The sequence below is a fragment of the Cebus imitator genome, unplaced genomic scaffold, assembly GCF_001604975.1.
Source record: "Cebus imitator isolate Cc_AM_T3 unplaced genomic scaffold, Cebus_imitator-1.0 Scaffold0, whole genome shotgun sequence".
In the NCBI taxonomy this organism is placed as follows: domain Eukaryota; kingdom Metazoa; phylum Chordata; class Mammalia; order Primates; family Cebidae; genus Cebus; species Cebus imitator.
The window spans coordinates 3745672-3764031 of NW_016107315.1; the positions used below are offsets into that span (position 1 = coordinate 3745672).

Consider the following 18360-nt stretch of genomic DNA (forward strand, 5'->3'; position numbering starts at 1 on the left):
TTATCCACGGTTTACTTCTAAGACAGAATACTCGGTGCTTGCCACCCCTGGAGACAGCCCAGCCCCAGCTCCCATCCTATTACTGTATGTATCTAACCCCCAGTCTGGAGACTCCACCGCAGTGGACAGCTGGGGGATGCAAAGGACACACAGCTGTACCATTCACAGCTGCAGCTCTAGGGCCTGCCAGGGCCCTGAGTGGCCTGGGAGGCTCAGCAGCTAGATCCTGGGATTTGTGTGCTGGGAGAGCTTCAGCCCCTCAGGGAGCAGCCAGGGATTGGGAGGGGTCCCCATCTTGCCCAGCAGCGCATTTTCTCATGCTGATGACATTAACAAGAACCATCCCCAACTCTAGGCTGCTCTCCCATCAATCTTTTTAGTCTTTTTTTTTTTTAATTTTTTTTTATTTTTTACTTTTTCCTCTCCTGAAATTTCTGGACATATAGTACAAGTATGAGCTGCCTTGCAGGGGAGGCAGTCCTGCAGCCCCAGCTTCATCCAGACACACGATACCTATGTTCCTCTGGGATGATGAAGAGAGGGGAAGGAAATGGGAGGCACTCCAACATGAGGAGCAGGAATTCACACACGGGCCTCCAACTGCCCAACTGTCCCAGTGCCTGAGGTGTCCCCCTGACTCAGTCAGCTGAGAGAGTTCAAGAAGTACCTAGTCCCAGCTCCTACATGGAGGGACAAATCCAGGCTTCCCCTAGGCTGGGAAGAGCTCATGGTTGGATCCTCTTGCGGTATAAGTAGGCATTGCTTACCTGGTTCATAATGACCAAGCTGGTGAGGACAGGGCATAGTACAGCTAGATACCAGGCTGCACCAGTGACAGAGGCAGTGAACCAGAGTGAGCACATGCCCAACAAGAGGCTGGCACTACCCAGCAGGTAGCCCACCAGCCCAGAAGTAGCATGGTATAGCTTGAGCTTCGCCAGGGGCCATCGGGGCAGCAGCTTGGGATAGAGCAGCCCCACCCCACCTGAGCACTGCAGCCCTGCCCACAGTACAGCCAGCAGCCCTGCCTGACCATGCCGTGTGGCCAGGTGGGCTTTGCCAAGCTGTTCTTTGTGGAGGATGACAAGGCTGAGGCCCAGCAGTGCACACAACAGAGCCAGCAGCTGCAGTACCCAGTGGCAGCGTGCTCGGCCCTTCCGTGAGAGGGAGCGCAGCAACGAACTCTCAGGAGAGAACACCAGTAGTGCCTCGGTCATCAGGAAGGAGAACTGAGGAGACAAGGGATGGGAAACTTAAGTGAGGGTGCTGCCCCACAAGAGGGGAAGAGAGCTTTATGTAACCCTCAGTCAGCAAATCTGGGCTGATTCCCCTTTTTCTTTCTCTCCCCACTGACAAGACTATCCATTTGGTGGGGCAAGAGTGGAAAACCCCATCTGGGATGATTTATGTGCCCTGAATAATCTCCACACTTCTTCCTAGGTGCTAGTCTGAAATGTCATCTCTGCTATGTTACCAAGCAAACACAGGGTTTGAAATGTGGCGGTTATAAATGATTCACAAGCTTTGTTTTCCTAACTTTGGGCTGGATACAATTTCTTGGCAAGAGCCGGCCACATGAGTGGACTGTTTCAGAGAAAGTCAGGTGCATCACCAGAAATTAAGGTAAAAAGGAAGAGAGGTACATACATCCAAATGCAATTTCTCACATTTCTGCCTGGAGGTGGGTGAAGCCGAATTTTGTGCTTACATAAACCTCACCTGTTTGACCTGGGTCTTAATTACTCTTGATTCAAGTCTTTTTTTTGGAGGTGTGGGGGGAGACAGAGTCTCTCTTTGTAACCCAGGCTGGAGTGCAGTAGCGTGATCTCGGCTCACTGCAGTCTCTACCTTCCAGGTTCAAGCGATTCTCCTGCCTCAGGCTCCTGAGTAGCTGGGATTATAGGCATACATTACCACACCCAGCTAATTGTATTTTTAGTAGAGACAGGGTTTCACCATGTTGGCCTGGCTGGTCCCAAACTCCTGACCTCAGGTGATCTGCCCACCTCTGCCTCCCAAAATGCTGGGATTACAGGCATGAGCCACTGCGCCCAGCTTCAAGTCTTAAATATATACCATGGGCAGGAGTAGCTGGAGCATGCAACTCTTCCAAACAGATATTAAGTGTGGACAAAGATTCAGAGGCTGCCAGGGCCACCACCCATGCCCATGCTCCCACCCCTAAGAACTGCCCAGGCCCACTACTTACAGCCAGAGACATAAGTACCGGGTGCCAGGAGAACAGGCCTGGAACGAGAAGAGGAGGCCTCATGGGGCTGAGGCAAGAAGAAAGCAGCCATACCGATCCTTAAGTGTTGAGGAACACCAGCAGCCCATCACCTAAGAAGGTACTGCCAAACTGTGAGCCCCTTCTTGCTTTGCAGCAAACTGACCCCACACCTATCCTCTCTTCCTGGCGCCTTCCTGGATCAGAGGCCATGCTTTGCCACTCCTCTGGCAGTCTTCCCTCCTTCCCCAGCACCTCCCATGAGGCAGCCAAATAGAGCGCTCAATTAAGGAAAGAGAAACCAGGAACCCTGTGTGGCCCGTCCACACCTACCTGCTCCATCCCACTCATCCCTCCAGCACGGAGTTCCCTCAGCTAGCCAGGCCTGCTCCCGAGAGTCCCACTGCCCTTCCTCCCCAGGAAAAGCGGCCCTTCCCTTCCCAGAAATCAACTATGAATCCTACTTACTGGAGCCAGGCCTGGCAAGCACAGCCACAAAGATGGTAAAGCCCAGGGCCACAAGGTGGGCGGCAGCCCCAGAAGCAGTGCGCAGAGCTCGATAGATGTGCGACTCGGTCTCCGCAGAAAGGGCCATGGTCAGCCGTGCCAGTGGCTGTAGCCTGAAAGCACAGTAGCGTGGGCCAGGGTCTCAGGTGCCCACTGTTCACTCCTCACTGGAGAAAAGGCTGCAAGGCAAGAATGCCACCCTCTTCCAAGAAGTCATGGTAGAAAAGAACAGTATCAAGCCCAGCACCAGGGATGGTCACAGCAGGCCAGTCGAGGGCTGGCGGCCTGTCAAGAGTGTACCCACGTGTGAACAGGTACCAATCGCTGGCCCGCCTTCCAGGTAGGATGCGCAAAGCCATGTAAGACTACAAATCCCAAAGTGTACCACGCCGTCGCCGGCGGTAGAGCCAGCTGGGAGGGCGCAGAGCACTATGGAAATTGTAGTTCCCTGCTGCGGTCCCAGTTACAGCGTGAATCCCTTCGCGCGCCGCCTCCCCAAGTGCTGCCGGCATGCTGCCCCTCCACGCTAGAGACTTGCCTGCCTCACCCGCAGAGCAGATCTGATGCGGTGGTTTCCTCCAAAGAAAGCGGGATATTCCGGTCCCTACCGCGCGCACCGCTGCTCCGTCGCGGAGCCGCTTTACTTCCGGGTGTGATGTCTTCCCATCTAGGACTTCCTGGGACGAGTCCCCCACCAGCCACGCCTCTGTGTCGCGCTGCGCAGGCGCCATTGGGCAGAGGAATTCGCAAGCTTGCATGCCCCAGTGACACAGGCCTCGGGCCGTCTCTGACAAGTGTTCACAGGAGGTGGGGACAGCTCCGCGCGAGGGACGAGAAGCTGCGGGCCTGGGCCCGGCTATCGCAATGGGCAGCGGCTGCCGCATCGAATGCATATTCTTCAGCGAGTTCCACCCCACGTTGGGACCCAAGATCACCTATCAGGTGCCACCCGGGCTCGCAGGACTGGGCGGGGAGAGGGACGTTCTTGAGAGCTCAGCCAGCTGCCTGGAGGTGGTAGATCCCGTGCTGCACGCAGGCACGCTACTTCATTCGCGGACAACTGTGAGGCTAGAGGATAGTCAGACCCAGGCCTCTGGTTCCCAATGTGGCAGGGAAAACATATGTCACATTGGCAGTGTTTGTAAGATATCGGGCCGTAGGGAACCGGTTGAGGGGTTCCAGATCCCACGGAAGGTGAGGTGGATGACCCATGAGTATCCTGAACTGATTGAAGAGTAAATGATGCATAAGAAGTTTAAATAGGGAGGAGAAAGTGTTCTGGGTAGAGGGAACAGCATATGCAGAAGCCAGGAAGGAGATTAGATCATAGCGTGTGATTGGAAACAGAAAGAAGTAATAGGCCTGAGTGTGTGGGAGAGAGGGGAACGCTAGACAAGAGGACTTGGGCCTGGGGGGCATGAGGAGGTCACCATTTGTACTACACCCAGTACAAATGTCCACTGAGGGGACCATTACCACTCCCCTCCCCAGGTCCCTGAAGACTTCATCTCCCGAGAGCTGTTTGACACAGTCCAAGTGTACATCATCACCAAGCCAGAGCTGCAGAACAAGCTTATCACTGTGTGAGACCTTAGCCTGGGATGAGCGGGGGAGTGGGGGGGGGGCAGGGGAAGTCCCAGGAGGAGGAAGGAACAGTCTTAGGTGCCTGACTCTGTTCCAATTATCCAGCACAGCCATGGAAAAGAAGCTGATCGGCTGTCCTGTGTGCATCGAACACAAGAAGTACAGCCGCAATGCCCTCCTCTTCAACCTGGGCTTCGTGTGTGATGCCCAGGCCAAGACCTGTGCCCTCGAGCCCATCGTTAAAAAGCTGGCTGGCTATCTGACCACACTAGAGGTCTGCAATGAGATGGGCTTGGGTTTAGACAGGCAGAGTTGGGGAAAGTGTTCCTATGTCTCCAAAGTCCCCCAAACCTGGGACCCTGCCAACCAGCTCAGGACTCAGCACAACTAGCCAGCCAGGGGTCCTGGGATATGCCCACCATGCTGTCCATGCTCTATCTAGCTAGAGAGCAGCTTCGTGTCCATGGAAGAGAGCAAGCAGAAGTTGGTGCCCATCATGACCATCTTGCTGGAGGAGCTAAATGCCTCGGGCCGGTGCACTCTGCCCATTGGTATGGCCAGCCTCTGCAAGGACAGCAAAGGGGTAGAGGAGAGATGGGAAAGTGAGTCCAGCCAGTAGTGGAGAGGGACAAGACTCATGAACAAATTGGTGGCCAAGAAATAGCCACTGGCTGAGGTGCCCATGTCCAGGGTCCAATGCGTGATGGAGCCGGGACTGGGGGTCGGCGGGTGGGGAGTGGAGCTCTCCAGCTCTGCCCGTTGGACAATTCCTTCCCCTTTGTGGGCCTCAATTTCTTACTCCATAAAAAGAGAAAGACTAGCCCTACCCAGAGGCACCTGCCTGCCCCAAGGGATGCTGGGAGTACTGGATGGTAATTGAGGGCCTCTTGGAAGAAGTGGCACTTAGGATATGGTTGGGACCCCCTGTAGATGAGTCCAACACCATCCACTTGAAGGTGATTGAGCAGCGGCCAGACCCTCCAGTGGCCCAGGAGTATGATGTACCTGTCTTTACCAAAGACAAGGAGGAATTCTTCAACTCGCAGTGGGACCTCACTACACAACAGGTATGCCATCCCTCCCTGGGTATCATCATCTGGGGCTGGTCACAGCCCTGGCCTCATCCTGTTCCCTCTGACCCTGTCCTACTCTGCTCAGATCCTGCCCTACATTGATGGGTTCCGCCACGTCCAGAAGATTTCAGCAGAGGCAGACGTGGAGCTCAACCTGGTGCGCATTGCTATCCAGAACCTGCTGTGAGTGTACCTACAGTCACACCCAGTACAAGGTCGCCAGCCAGGGAAGAGCTCAGGGACCCTAGGGTGTGAGGGTTGGGAAGGCATGGTCCTCAGAAGCTGAGCACAGCTGTCTCTCTCAGGTACTATGGCGTTGTAACACTGGTGTCCATCCTCCAGGTAGGTGAGTTGGGTTTGGTTAAGTGGAGAGTGGACTGTGTGGCTGGACCAGATCAAGGCTGTGTCAGTTTCCCAAGCTCCTCACTCAGTCCCCTATGCCTTCTGCTGCCCTCTAGTACTCCAATGTGTACTGCCCGACGCCTAAGGTCCAGGACCTGGTAGATGACAAGTCCCTGCAGGAGGCATGTCTATCCTATGTGACCAAGCAAGGTATTGGTGGGCTCTGGGGGAAGCCAGCTTGGGGAGGGCAGGGCCATATGGTAAGCTGACCCCTGGCACCCACAGGGCACAAGAAGGCCAGTCTCCGGGATGTGTTCCAGCTATACTGCAGCCTAAGCCCTGGCACTACCGTGCGAGACCTCATTGGCCGCCACCCCCAGCAGCTGCAGCATGTTGACGAACGGTCAGAGAATTCACTGGGGTATTTGGGAGTTACCTGAGGGAAGCTAGACCCTTTATGTCTCAACAGCCCTGGGTCATGGGGCACTGCTAATCCAAGCAGGCTTCCTGGAGATGATGGGCTACTCAGACAAAATTGAAGGGAGACTACAGAAAAGAGTTGGCCTGCCTGAGAGAAGGCCTGGCCAGGGCATCACCCCTCTGTCCTCTCATCCTCACCCTAGGAAGCTGATCCAGTTCGGACTTATGAAGAACCTCATCAGGCGACTACAGAAATATCCTGTACGGGTGTCTCGGGAAGAGCAGAGCCACCCTGCCCGGCTTTATACAGGCTGCCACAGCTATGATGAGATCTGCTGCAAGACAGGTGGAGGCAGGTGGGCAGTCAGGGTTGGGTCAGGGTAGGGTGGCCAGGCCAAGGCCACTGACCTCTTCTCCACCACCCCACCCAGGCATGAGCTACCATGAGCTGGATGAGCGGCTCGAAAATGACCCCAACATCATCATCTGCTGGAAGTAAGGCTGGTGGTGGCTGGATGCGCACATTGCTGTGGGTAGTGCCTCCTGCCAGTAGGCTTGTCATACTGTCTAGAGGTTGACTCTTAGCTCTGTAAATAAAGTCATCCATTTCAAACTATCTTACTGAGTATTGCCTCTGAGCCCGCCACAGGAGACCCAGCGATGAATGAAATAGCTACGAGCATGTGTGCTAGATCACCATCTGGTGGACAGGACTGACAATCGACAAGTAAAAGTGCTGGTTAATTATCAAAAAAAAATCATCCAGGTGCAGTGGCTCACCTGTAGCCCCAGCTACTCAGGAGGCTGCAGTGGGGGGATCGCTTGAGGCCAGGAGCTGGAGGCTACATTTAGCTGTGATCCCATCACTGCACCCCAGCCTGAGTGACAAAGCAAGACCCTGTCTCAAATAATAATAATAAATAAACCTAGAAAGAAACAGATGTAGCGTGGGCCAGTGGCTCATGCCTATAATCCCAGCACTTTGGGAGGCTGAGGTGGGCAGATCACCTGAGGTCGGAAGTTGGAGACCAGCCTGGCCAACATAGTGAAACCCCATCTCCACTAAAAAAAAATACAAAAAATTAGCCAGATTACTGCACACCTGTAATCCCAGCTACTCAGGAAGCTAAGGCAGAAGAATCACTTGAACCCAGGAGGCAGAGGTTGCAGTGAGTCAAGATCATGCCACTGCACTCTAGCCTAGGTGACAGAGGAGACGCCATCGCAAAAAGAAAAAGAAAAAAAAAAAGATGTGATCAAGAATGAGTTGGGCTGGAAGCAGGGATTGCTCTGGATTAAATGGCCAAGAAAGGCCATCCAAGGTGTAAACTGAGCCCTGAAGGAAGAGTATTCCAGGCACAGTGCAAAACCCTGAGGCAAAAACCTCTTTGGAATGTGTGAGGGAGATCCAGAGGAGCAAGGGGGAGAAGCAGGAATCCAAGTCCCAAGGTATGAGGGAGGGCAAGAAGTAGATCTTGCAGAGATGCTAGTAAGCCGTGATGGACCTAGCATTTGGTGGGCCAGAAGTAGCTGCAGAGCCTCTCTCATGCCAGGGAGTAACTGTACACTTTTTTTTTTTTTTTCTTTTCTTTTTTTTTTTTTTTGAAACAGGGTCGTTTTGTCCTCCAGGCTGAAGTACAGTGGTGCAATCTCGCCTCACTGCAACCTCTGCCTCGTGGGCTCAAGAGATTCTCCTACCTCAGCCTCCCGAGTAGCTGGGGCTACAGGTGTGTGCCACCACACCTGGCTAATTTTTGTTGGTGGTGGTGGTGTTTTTTTTTTTTTTTTTTGAGACGGAGTTTCTCTCTTGTTACCCAGGCTGGAGTGCAATGGCGCGATCTCGGCTCACCGCAACCTCCGCCTCCTGGGTTCAGGCAATTCTCCTGCCTCAGCCTCCTGAGTAGCTGGGATTACAGGCACGCGCCACCATGCCCAGCTGATTTTTTGTATTTTTAGCAGAGACGGGGTTTCACCGTGTTGACCAGGATGGTCTCGATCTCTTGACCTCGTGATCCACCCGCCTCGGCCTCCCAAAGTGCTGGGATTACAGGCGTGAGCCACCGGGCCCGGCCAAATTTTTGTATTTTTAATAGAGACAGTTTCACCATGTTGCCCAGGCTGGTATCGAACTCCTGACATCAAGTGATCTGCCTGCCTCGGCCTCTCAAAGTGCTGGGATTACAGGCGTGAGCCACCGCGCCTGGCCTGACACACTTTTTAAAAAGAGGCTCCGGGCTGTTCACGAGGACCAAGCGTGGAAATAAGTCTAGAGAAAAGGCTGCCACAGTTATCCCATGACAGGTGATGACATTCTGGATGGAGAGAAGTCGTGCGCCCTGGCAGTAAGTATTTCGGGAGCCAACTAGAGGAGCCGGGACGCGAAAAATAGAGGAACCAGGAAGCCATAAGGAGGAGGAGCAGCCGCAGGAATTGCTGGTGGGGTCGGGGTTGCCCCCATCCCTGTGCAGGCTGACTTGGCGTCCGAGGACAGAGTCCAGGCCACAAGAATCGGGAGAGACTCGTGAGTCACAGCCTGAGAAAGCTCTGGGAATCCAGATACTGTAGCAATTGGCAGCGGCTTAGGCGAGGCGGGCTGTAGACCCGCCCGGATTTAGGCGAGAGCTACCTCCAGGGGCGGGCCCAGGCCGCAATGCGCAGGCGCGGCGAATCCGTTTCCATGGCTGCGAGAACCCACGCTCCCCAACCGCTCAGTAACTGTCTGGTCCCAGACTTTGGCACCGTCAGGCATCGTCCCCGTGTGTTAGCATCCCCACCCCGACTGCTGCCCAGGGTCCGCCGGACCCCGGCCTCGACATGGGAGACCTGGAGCTGCTGCTGCCCGGGGAAGCTGACGTGCTGGTGCGGGGTCTGCGCAGCTTCCCGCTACGCGAGATGGGCTCCGAAGGGTGAGGCACCTGGGTCAGGCGGAGTCATGGGGTCATTGTCCTTGAGTGGGGGAGCTGGGGCCTGACATGGGCGGAGGGGCTGCCCAGTGTGGAGGGGCCTCCAAATGGGGAAGCTGGGAGTTCCGAGACAGGAGTATTACTGCTCCTGAGCCCCCTGTGGCCCCTCAGGATCAGGTTAGGTTTCAACAGGATCCAGCCCCCCATCCTCATTCCTAATGCACACACGTGCGCCCACATGCACTCACCCTCTGGGACAGGTGGAACCAGCAGCATGAGAACGTGGAGAAGCTGAACATGCAAGCCATACTCAATGCCACAGTCAGCCAGGGCGAGCCCATTCAGGAGCTGCTGGTCACCCATGGGAAGGTACCCCGAGGTCACAGGCAGGATTCCTGCCTTCCTCCATACCTCACCCACTCTACCCCTCAGGAATGCCCTGTGTGTTTTTCCCTCTGGCCTGGTATACTTGTCCTCCCTGAAGGTGAAAGAGGAATGTGTTACGTTTCATTTTGTATCCCTATGGACAGGACTCTGGCACACCAGGCCGGGTGCAGGGCATGAGTTGAATAAGGAGAAAGTTGTGGGTCCTAGAACAGCTTAGGATTCGAGGTGAAGGCCCAAATGCTAAAGGCATCTGTGAATTGACTGCAAGGATGGCGGGGAGGGGAGATAACTTAATTGGAAGTGGATCTTTGGCAGGGAAGGAAGCAGCCTTTCCAACATGAGAGAGGGGAGTTAGAAACCAGGGAGATGACTGGCTGGAACATGGACCAGGGAGTATCACCAGCAGATGACCTGAAATATCAATTCAAAAAAAAAAAAAAAAAAAAGAGTTCCTTTGCAAGAGAAAGGTGGAGCTCACTACTAGGGGATAGGTTAGGGACAGGGCACTGTGAAGGGTCCTGAGTAAGAGTGAGGCCAAGGCACACAAGAGCCTTGGAGGACCAGAGGACAAGGACAAGAGAGAGGGCGTGAGCAGAAGGGCTGGCTTGAATGCCTGAATGGGGGGAGAGAGGATAAGGATACAGGTGCAGGCAGGGCAAGGCAGTCTGGGGACTGGGCAGGAGCCAGTCACATAAGCATGGGGGACATCCACAGAGGTGTTGGGAGCAGCTGGAAATGAAGGTCCAAGTTGCAAAAGAGAAGTCAGGAAGGATACTTATGGGGTCTAGGAGAGTCTAGGGACCCAGCAGTGTTTGAGGAGATCTGGGCTGAGCTGAGCCAGGGATGGGAGGGTTGCCAGGCTAGGCCCATCTCACCCCTGTCCTTTCCCCCCACTTCAAAGATCCCAACACTGGTGGAGGAGCTGATCGCAGTGGAGATGTGGAAGCAGAAGGTGTTCCCCGTGCTCTGCAGGGTGGAGGACTTCAAGCCTCAGAACACCTTCCCCATCTACATGGTGGTGAGCTGGCCCCTAGTTCATACCTCCTCCCACTCCTTCAGAGGGCTCTGGACCCGGGAGGAGAACTGGTGGCCCTATCCCTCCCTCAGGCCCTGTCCTTCTTTTTGTCTAACAGGTACACCATGAGGCCTCCATCATCAACCTCTTGGAGACAGTGTTCTTCCACAAGGTGAGAGACTATCTCTGCCCATGGGCCACTGTTCCAGGTCAGGGCCTGGCAGGAAGGAAGGTTGAATCTGTGTGGGGAGGGCATCAGACACAGAAAGCTTCCCTCCCCCTTCACCCAGGAGGTGTGTGAGTCAGCAGAAGACACTGTCTTGGACTTGGTAGACTATTGCCACCGCAAACTGACTCTGCTGGTGGCCCGGAGTGGCTGTGGTGGCCCCCCTGAGGAGGAGGGGTCCCAGGACAACAACCCCATGCAGGTGGGTTGAGGTTCCCTAGGGTTAAGAACGCCTAGGTCCAGGTTCCCCAAGGCCTGCGCAAGTGAGAGTGGCCCAGCATAAACACTGTGTGGCCTCCCAGGCGCTGCAGAAGCAGGCAGAGTTGATGGAATTTGAGATTGCTCTGAAGGCCCTCTCAGTACTGCGCTACATCACAGACTGCGTGGACAGGTGGGCAGCCTGACTGGGCCTGGGCCTACCATGGAGGGCTGGAAGACTAGGCCTGTAGCCTGCCTCTGCTCACCTCCTTCCCAACATTCCTGCCCCTAGCCTCTCCCTCAGCACCTTGAGCCGCATGCTCAGCACACACAACCTGCCCTGCCTCCTGGTGGAACTGCTGGAGCATAGTCCCTGGAGCCGATGGGAAGGAGGTAGGGTCCTCCCCCACCAGCCTAAGCCCCAGGCTACTGCTTCAGGATATCTTTTTGGTAAAGGGGGACAGCTTGCCTATACGAAGACAAACCCTGTCCCCAAGCCCACTGAGGATACCAGGATGCCTCAACCAAGCTTGGCCTAGACCTGAGCTCTGCAGCAGGCCAGGCCCATGTGTCCACTACTGAGGCTCATCCTGCTCTGGGGTGAGCAGCACTATAGCCTGTCCAAGTCCTGTGGCCCAGGTTCTCCCACCATTCCCAGGCAATGGTCAGTCTCCCATGCCCCACAGCTGGCTCACTTGAAGAGAATGCAACGCCTGCACCCAGTGTGCTGGTTCCTCTCCCCAGGCAAGCTGCAGCAGTTCGAGGGCAGCCGTTGGTATACTGTGGCCCCCTCAGAGCAGCAAAAGCTGAGCAAGTTGGATGGGCAAGTGTGGATCGCCCTGTACAACCTCCTACTAAGCCCCGAGGCCCAGGCGCGCTACTGCCTCACAAGTTTTGCCAAGGGACACCTACTCAAGGTCGGACTCCCTCCACACCAGTCCCCACAGCCCCAGCACTACCCCTCCCCATCCTACCCTGACTGCATCCCTGCTGTTTATCTTTGCCCACCCACCTCAGCCCCAGTATTCTTTTCAGTTCTTGGGCCTCAGATGACACAGCAGCTAGTGGGACATGGGCCCCTACAGGCATGCTTAGCCCAACCCAGCCCCTTCCTTTTCCTTGGCCCCCTGGCCAGCACCTGCCTCGCACTGGCCTCACTGGATACCCTTGCAGCTTCGGGCCTTCCTCACAGACACGCTACTGGACCAGCTGCCCAACCTGGCCCACCTGCAGAGTTTCCTGGCCCACCTGGCCCTGGCTGAAACCCAGCCCCCTAAGAAGGACCTGGTGTTGGAACAGGTAGGCACCGGAAAGTTAGCTGCTCAGGACCACTGTCCTACTTTACCAGCTCCTTCCTGCCACTCTCCACGTCTCACCTAGATCCCAGAAATCTGGGAGCGGCTAGAGCGAGAGAACAGAGGCAAGTGGCAGGCAATTGCCAAGCACCAGCTCCGGCACGTGTTCAGCCCCTCAGAGCAAGACCTGCGGCTGCAGGCGCAAAGGTAAGGCCTGTGGAACTGGCAGGGTGGGGTGGATGGGATGCAGGAGGCATGGATGTGGGCAGGGGTGACCCCCCCTTCCAGGGCCAGTCAGACCTTCCTGACTCTCCCCAAGGTGGGCTGAGACCTACAGGCTGGATGTGCTAGAGGCAGTAGCTCCAGAGCGGCCCCGCTGTGCCTACTGCAGTGCAGAGGCTTCCAAGCGCTGCTCGCGATGCCAGAATGAGTGGTATTGCCGCAGGTGAGGATAACCTAGGACCTTGGACCCCTAAGCCCTACTCCTACATCCCCTACATGTGCTGCGATCCTCAGTATCCACCTGCCTGCAGGGAGTGCCAAGTCAAGCACTGGGAAAAGCATGGAAAGACTTGTGTCCTGGCAGCCCAGGGTGACAGAGCCAAATGAGGGCTGTCGTTGCTGAGGGCCGACCAACCCATGTCAAGGGAATCCAGCCAGAACGCACCCCTGAATCTCAAGATCACGGGCCCGCCTCTGCCAAAGCCCCAGTCTCTGTGGTGGAGAGCAAAGCAGGCGGTAAAGCTGCTGACCCATCCCCCTCCTCCCCTCCCCAAGGGACGGCGCGAGACTTCCTGCCCCACCCTGTGGGCAGGCCAAGTGCGTTGCCTCAGCAAACCGGGCCGGGAGGGCAAGGGCCGGATGTGGGGACCCTCTTCCTCTAGCACGGTAAAGCTGGCCTCCAGAAACACGGGTCCACGTGGTGTTTTGCGGTCGCCTGCATTGTGGCCTTCCGGGGTTGGGGGTGAGGAGGGGACGAAGGAGGGAAAGGAGGGCCAGGCGGGGGATCTGCGAGAGCGCGCCCAGCCCCGCCTTCGGGCCCCACAGTCCCCCCACCCAGGTTTCCTTTGCGCGGCTCTCCTCAGCTCCTTCCCGCCCTGCCAGCCTAGATCCCGGAGGCGGCGCTGAAGTCGGGCCCGCCCTGCGGCCCCGCCCGGCCCGCGCTTGCTAGCGCCCAAAGCCAGCGAAGCCCCGGCCCGACCGGGCCATGTCGGCAGAGCCTGAGCTCATTGAGCTGCGGGAGCTGGCACCCACCGGGCGCGCCGGGCAGGGCCGCACCCGGCTGGAGCGTGCCAACGCTCTGCGCATCGTACGGGGTACTGCGCGCAACCCCTTACGGCAGCTGGTACCGGGCCGTGGCCACCGCTTCCAGCCCGCGGGGCCCGCCACGCACACGTGGTGCGACCTCTGCGGCGACTTCATCTGGGGCGTCGTGCGCAAGGGCCTGCAGTGCGCGCGTGAGTAGCTGCCCCGCGCGCCCACGAGAGCGGAAGGGGCAGCCAAGGGGCAGCGCCGTCGCCGCGGGTCAAGACGCGGCAGAGGGGGTCGGCAGGGACAGCTCCCGCGGACTAGGTCCGTTACTTTCACCCCATCGCTGAAGAGTGTGCGAAAATGGTTTATCCCTTTGTGCACTCCTCCCGTATCTGGGGCACAGATGGGCAGAGGTGGCTGCTTGTATGTAAAAATGTGCTGATTTCAAGTTTCTTTAAAATGCCTTGGCCTTTCTTGAGAAAGGGTTTGTGCCTACTGTCCTCTGAGTCCATCTTTCCAGGCTTGCCTCTTCCCAAAGATTCACTCACTGTGACCCCCCTCCAGAACTTTTGGGGTGAAGTTACCCATCTATATGGGAGGGAGCCTGGAAAAAGTTAGAACCTTGGGGGGGCCCCTGCAAGCAGGAGTTTTGTTGAGTCTTTATTTAGCAAACACCCATTTCTGACCCAGTGAATCAGATGCTAAAATATGGAATACAGTCACACACCCATCAGTCCTTCTGCACCCCTGGGAATCACCAGCAAGGCAAAAGTTGCTCTCCCATAGCTAGACACCAGCTGGAATCACCAGGGGCACTTTTACAGCCCTCTGACCCTCTATGCCTAGATCCCACCTCAGACCTGTTGAATCAACTGCTGGGAGTGGACCCTAGGCATCAGCAAATTTTTAAAACTCCCCAAATTATTCTAACATTTAGGAACCTTTGGATAAATGGTGTCCCAGGTGTGTGTGTGCATGGAGACCCTCTCATGTGGTACAAGAGAATATCACAAATTCAGCTGGGGGAAGCATAAAGTTGTGAAAGAATACAGAGAATGAACAAGGAGACGGCCGCGGTGGCTCTCTTCTGTAATCCTAGCACTTTAGGAGGCCGAGGTGGGTGGATCACCTGAGGTCAGGAGTTCAAGACCAGCCTGGCCAACATGATGAAACCTGGTCTCTACTAAAAATACAAAACATTATCTGGGCGTGGTGGTGGGTGCCTGTAATCCCAGCTACTCAGGAGGCTGAGGCAGGAGAACTGTTTGAAGCCAGGTGGCGGAGGTTGCAGTGAGCTGAGATCGTGCTACTACACTCCAGCCTGGCGACAGAGACTCCATCTCAAAAAAAAAAAAAAAAAAAAAAAAAAAAAAGAACAAGGCTGGGATATTGTAGCGTTCTCAAAGAAAAATAAAGTGGCCACATAGATGATAAAAAAGCAGGACGATTTGGGCGTGTATCAGAAGTAGAGACAAGGGAGGAATCAAAAATAAGTTTAGGTTTTTGTCTCCAGTAATTGGGGGCATAGTGGCCATTTTTGCTGCAGTGAGGAAGCTAGGCAAGGGTAGCAGTGAGGTGGAAGAAAGGGGAATTAAATTTTGGCCATGTTCACTTGAAACGTCCTTTAGACATCCTAGTGAAGGTACTGGCACAGAGGATCTAATCTAGGTCAGTGTTTCAGCTGTGGATCTGGGGCAGGTGAGTGTAGAGAGACCAGGCCAGCTATCAGGACTGAGCCCAAATATCACCGTGAGATCTGGAAGTTGAGTCAGAATCTGCAAAGGAGCTGAGCAGGAGCTGCAGGGGATAGGAGGAAACCCGGGAGTGTGTGTCCCCTGGGAGTCAAAGGGAGCAAGCTTCAAATGATTCTGAGGGGGTGAGAATGGAGACTGGGACACTGGATTCCATTTGGCAGTACGCAGATCGCTCAGGACCCTGTCCTGGGCAGTTTCCTGGACGGAGAGGCAAGCCTGCCTGGAGAGGGTGGAGGACAGAGTGAAGGCGGATTAGAATCTATAGAGACCAGTGTTTTGGTCTGAGGGGAATAGAGACAGATGACAACCAGAGGGAGGACGTAGGTTAAAGATGTTTGGTTTTGGCCGGGCGTAGTGGCCTACGCCTGTAATCCAAGCACTTTGGAGGCCAAGGCGGGCGGATCACCTGAGGTCGGGAGTTCAAGACCAGCCTGACCAACATGGTGAAACCCCGTCTTATATATATATATATATATATATATATATATATATATTTTTTTTTTTTTTTTTTTTTTTGGAGACGGAGTTTCGCCCTTGTTACCCAGGCTGGAGAGCAATGGCGCGATCTCGGCTCACCGCAACCTCCGCCTCCTGGGTTCAGGCAATTCTCCTGCCTCAGCCTCCTGAGTAGCTGGGATTACAGGCACGCGCCACCATGCCCAGCTGATTTTTTGTATTTTTAGTAGAGACGGGGTTTCACCATGTTGACCAGGATGGTCTCGATCTCTTGACCTCGTGATCCACCCGCCTTGGCCTCCCAAAGTGCTGGGATTTATATATATTAAAAAAAAAAAAAAAGTTTGTTTTTTCCCTCAAGTAAATGGGCAGAGGTTTTACATAGAAGTTGCAAATAAGGAAGGGGGAACCTCTGCGGGAGGCGATGAGATCCAACTGTTGAGAGGGCCTGGGTCCCTAACTGCCTTTGGCCTTCCGGTCAGTTTCCAGACACCAACATTAGAGTCCGCTTAACAGTGGGAGGTAACCCACTGAGACAGGCCGGGCCTCTGGAGCCTCGCGGGCAGCGGCCCTCTCCCTGGGGCTTCCCTTCAATCACCGGGACAATTCCCCGACCTGGGGCTGCTCCGCCTCACGGCCAGGCCTCTCTGCAGATTGCAAGTTCACCTGCCACTACCGTTGCCGCGCGCTCGTCTGCTTGGACTGCTGCGGGCCCCGGGACCTGGGCTGGGAACCCGCGGTGGAGCGGGACACGAACGTGGTGAGCGCGGGACTGAGGGCGTATGGGCAGGGCGAGGAAGGGCAGGCCACAGCGCAGGCGTTCCCGAGGGCTGTCCGGTGCTGCGCGCAATGAGCGTTCTAATTGCCGATTTCCTAGCGGCAGAGAGAGGCTAATTCTGCTCTGGGGCTGGGAGGGGTGCCTGGATTGCCGGCTCCGCACGGACTCCGCAGGCTGCCAGCCGACCGCGGCTGAGGCGGGCCCAGGCTCCGCGCACGCGCAGTTCCCACACCTTCCGGCCATAGCCTACGGACAGCGGCGACTCTGGTGCGCCTGCGTAGACGCTGGCACCTGCCCCGTTTCCTGTAGGAGGTGGGGTCTGTAAGTGGAGCTGCCGGAGCGATGAGGTCATTCCTGGGGGCGAAGCGTGCGTGTCCCCGCCCCGACGTTCCGCCCCTAGTAAGACAAGAGCTAGATCCCGGCGATCTACGTTTCAGTCTTAACGGTTGCGCTGGCCGGGGCGCACGCGCACACTGACACGCGTACACACACGCACGCACGCACGCGACCGGGGCGGTGGTTGGCGGCTGCGGACGCTCGGGACTAGAGGGACGGGCGTGTAGGGCGATGGGCGAGGCGGAGACGCCTTCTTTCGAGATGACCTGGAGCAGCACCACAAGCAGTGGCTACTGCAGCCAAGAGGACTCCGACTCGGAGCTCGAGCAGTACTTCACCGCGCGAACCTCGTTAGCGCGCAGGCCGCGCCGGGACAAGGTGGGCGCCAGGGGGTGCCGTCAAGGGGCGGGGGGCGGTTGCTGGAGCCCCGCCCTCCCCAGTGAGTAGCCGCATCCTGGGTCGGTGGGTAGCCCCACCCTCCAGGCTACGTGGCTCCCCGCGGGTCCTGGCCGAGGACTGGCCCGCGGAACTGTGTGTAAGACCCCGATTCCAGCGTCTCGGTACTGGATGCTGGGGTCCCCTTGGTTTCTGTCACTGACCGGTTGAACAGGGAAGGCAGCTGTGTGGCTTGTGGTAGATCTGAGCCGGGCATTATCCAGTTATGACTAAAGCCGACCGAGCAGTCTGGACTAGCACCTCGATTTCCGCGTTCGGATGCTCCTGCCCCCTCCTTGGGGCGACTATGGGAGGAAGTGGAGAGGGAGGAGTCCTCTCCAGGAATTGAGAAGTATGTTTAGGAAAACTGAGAGGCAGAGGGAGATCTCCTCCTTATGCACTCCTGGATGGAGCCAGCTGAGTCCTCACCTCTTGCCTGTTCTGGCTTGTCACCACCTGCTGGATTGTGGAAGATTCTGATCCCTCCTCTAGGGTGGATCTGGAGAAAGATTTGGGAATGGATAGGAAGAAAGTCTTGTTTTGGACCATAAGCATTCAGGAGCATTTTATCCACAAGAAGGGGGAAGGTTAGATTGTAAAATGTCTAAAGAGGTGGAAAGAGATCCAGGTTACTAACCCAGAACTGTAAGGTGTCTTGGAACCTCCTAGGTGTCCCCGTTATCAGAGAACTCTGTGCTAGGTGCCATGGGTGTAACCACCAGGCTCAGAGAACCAGGCCCAGGCACCAGGAGAGAGAAATAGGGACTGTGAAGCTCAGTATGCCTGGCAGCAGTGGGGTGGAAATCCTTATTTAAGTAAAGAAAGTGGACTTGTGGGTGATGCTTTAGATAAAATTTTACAAAACTTCTTACAAAGGGGTTGGTGCTCAGCACCCCAAAATCTCAGCCCATAGCTTGGGTGCAAGGGTTGAGTGTAAATCCCTGGGCATGTCTTCATGTCACTCAGTCCTGAGCCATTTTCCACTGTGGAAAGGTGGGAAAACTAACCAATTGAAAAGGAGGGCTAGGAATGGTGGGACACACCTGTAATTCCAGCTACGCAGGAGGGTGAGGCAGGAGGATTGCTTGAACCTGGGAGGCAAAGGTTGCAATGAGCTGAGATCATGCCACTGTACTCCAGCCTGAGCAACAGAGTGAGACTCTGTCTCAAAAA

At 55.8% G+C, this 18360-nt stretch overlaps 4 protein-coding genes across 15 annotated transcripts in view; 3 read left to right on the forward strand and 1 right to left on the reverse strand.

Moving 5' to 3' along the window:
- Positions 1 to 405: 405 nt before the first annotated feature.
- LOC108314611 (cytochrome b561 domain-containing protein 2) lies at positions 406 to 3397 on the reverse strand. 6 transcript variants are annotated; one of them, XM_037740794.1, is made up of 4 exons: positions 3282 to 3397; positions 2696 to 2913; positions 2210 to 2247; positions 406 to 1229 (listed from the first exon to the last, which is right to left on the reverse strand). In XM_037740794.1, the coding sequence occupies exons 2-4, from the start codon at positions 2820 to 2822 to the stop codon at positions 726 to 728; spliced, it is 669 nt and encodes a 222-aa protein (XP_037596722.1). In that variant the 5' UTR covers positions 2823 to 2913; positions 3282 to 3397; the 3' UTR covers positions 406 to 725. The 6 variants fall into 6 exon arrangements, with proteins under 6 accessions (XP_037596722.1, XP_037596667.1, XP_017399414.1 ...); XM_037740739.1 differs by having other exon boundaries at positions 2210 to 2307; XM_017543925.2 differs by having other exon boundaries at positions 2696 to 2847; positions 3273 to 3395.
- NPRL2 (NPR2 like, GATOR1 complex subunit) lies at positions 3171 to 6769 on the forward strand. Of its 2 annotated transcripts, none has more exons than XM_017541140.2 (11): positions 3171 to 3676; positions 4226 to 4317; positions 4424 to 4592; positions 4761 to 4869; positions 5249 to 5385; positions 5477 to 5574; positions 5697 to 5733; positions 5850 to 5943; positions 6019 to 6136; positions 6357 to 6499; positions 6585 to 6769. In XM_017541140.2, exons 1-11 carry the CDS (start codon positions 3599 to 3601, stop codon positions 6650 to 6652), a joined length of 1143 nt encoding a protein of 380 aa, XP_017396629.1. In that variant the 5' UTR covers positions 3171 to 3598; the 3' UTR covers positions 6653 to 6769. The 2 variants fall into 2 exon arrangements, with proteins under 2 accessions (XP_017396629.1, XP_017395932.1); XM_017540443.2 differs by having other exon boundaries at positions 3421 to 3676; positions 4761 to 4920.
- A 1483-nt stretch (positions 6770 to 8252) lies between these two features.
- On the forward strand, positions 8253 to 13087 carry ZMYND10 (zinc finger MYND-type containing 10). 2 transcript variants are annotated; one of them, XM_017546325.2, is made up of 12 exons: positions 8253 to 9059; positions 9317 to 9425; positions 10345 to 10461; positions 10577 to 10630; positions 10749 to 10886; positions 10987 to 11075; positions 11175 to 11275; positions 11627 to 11799; positions 12056 to 12181; positions 12263 to 12384; positions 12497 to 12622; positions 12711 to 13087. In XM_017546325.2, exons 1-12 carry the CDS (start codon positions 8968 to 8970, stop codon positions 12784 to 12786), a joined length of 1323 nt encoding a protein of 440 aa, XP_017401814.1. In that variant the 5' UTR covers positions 8253 to 8967; the 3' UTR covers positions 12787 to 13087. The 2 variants fall into 2 exon arrangements, with proteins under 2 accessions (XP_017401814.1, XP_017402539.1); XM_017547050.2 differs by lacking the exon at positions 9317 to 9425 and having other exon boundaries at positions 8354 to 9059.
- A 141-nt stretch (positions 13088 to 13228) lies between these two features.
- Positions 13229 to 18360, forward strand: part of RASSF1 (Ras association domain family member 1) — a 10000-nt gene continuing 4868 nt past the window's right edge. Inside the window, exons 1-2 of one of the 5 annotated variants that reach the window (XM_017548136.2) lie at positions 13229 to 13634; positions 16292 to 16398. In XM_017548136.2, the coding sequence (XP_017403625.1) occupies positions 13385 to 13634; positions 16292 to 16398 (357 nt within the window). In that variant the 5' untranslated portion in view covers positions 13229 to 13384. Of the gene's footprint in view, positions 13635 to 16291; positions 16399 to 16461; positions 17131 to 17166; positions 17192 to 17212; positions 17288 to 18360 lie in introns of those variants that run through there. The other 4 variants (XM_017496998.2, XM_017548758.2, XM_037740658.1 and 1 more) reach the window with 4 other exon arrangements.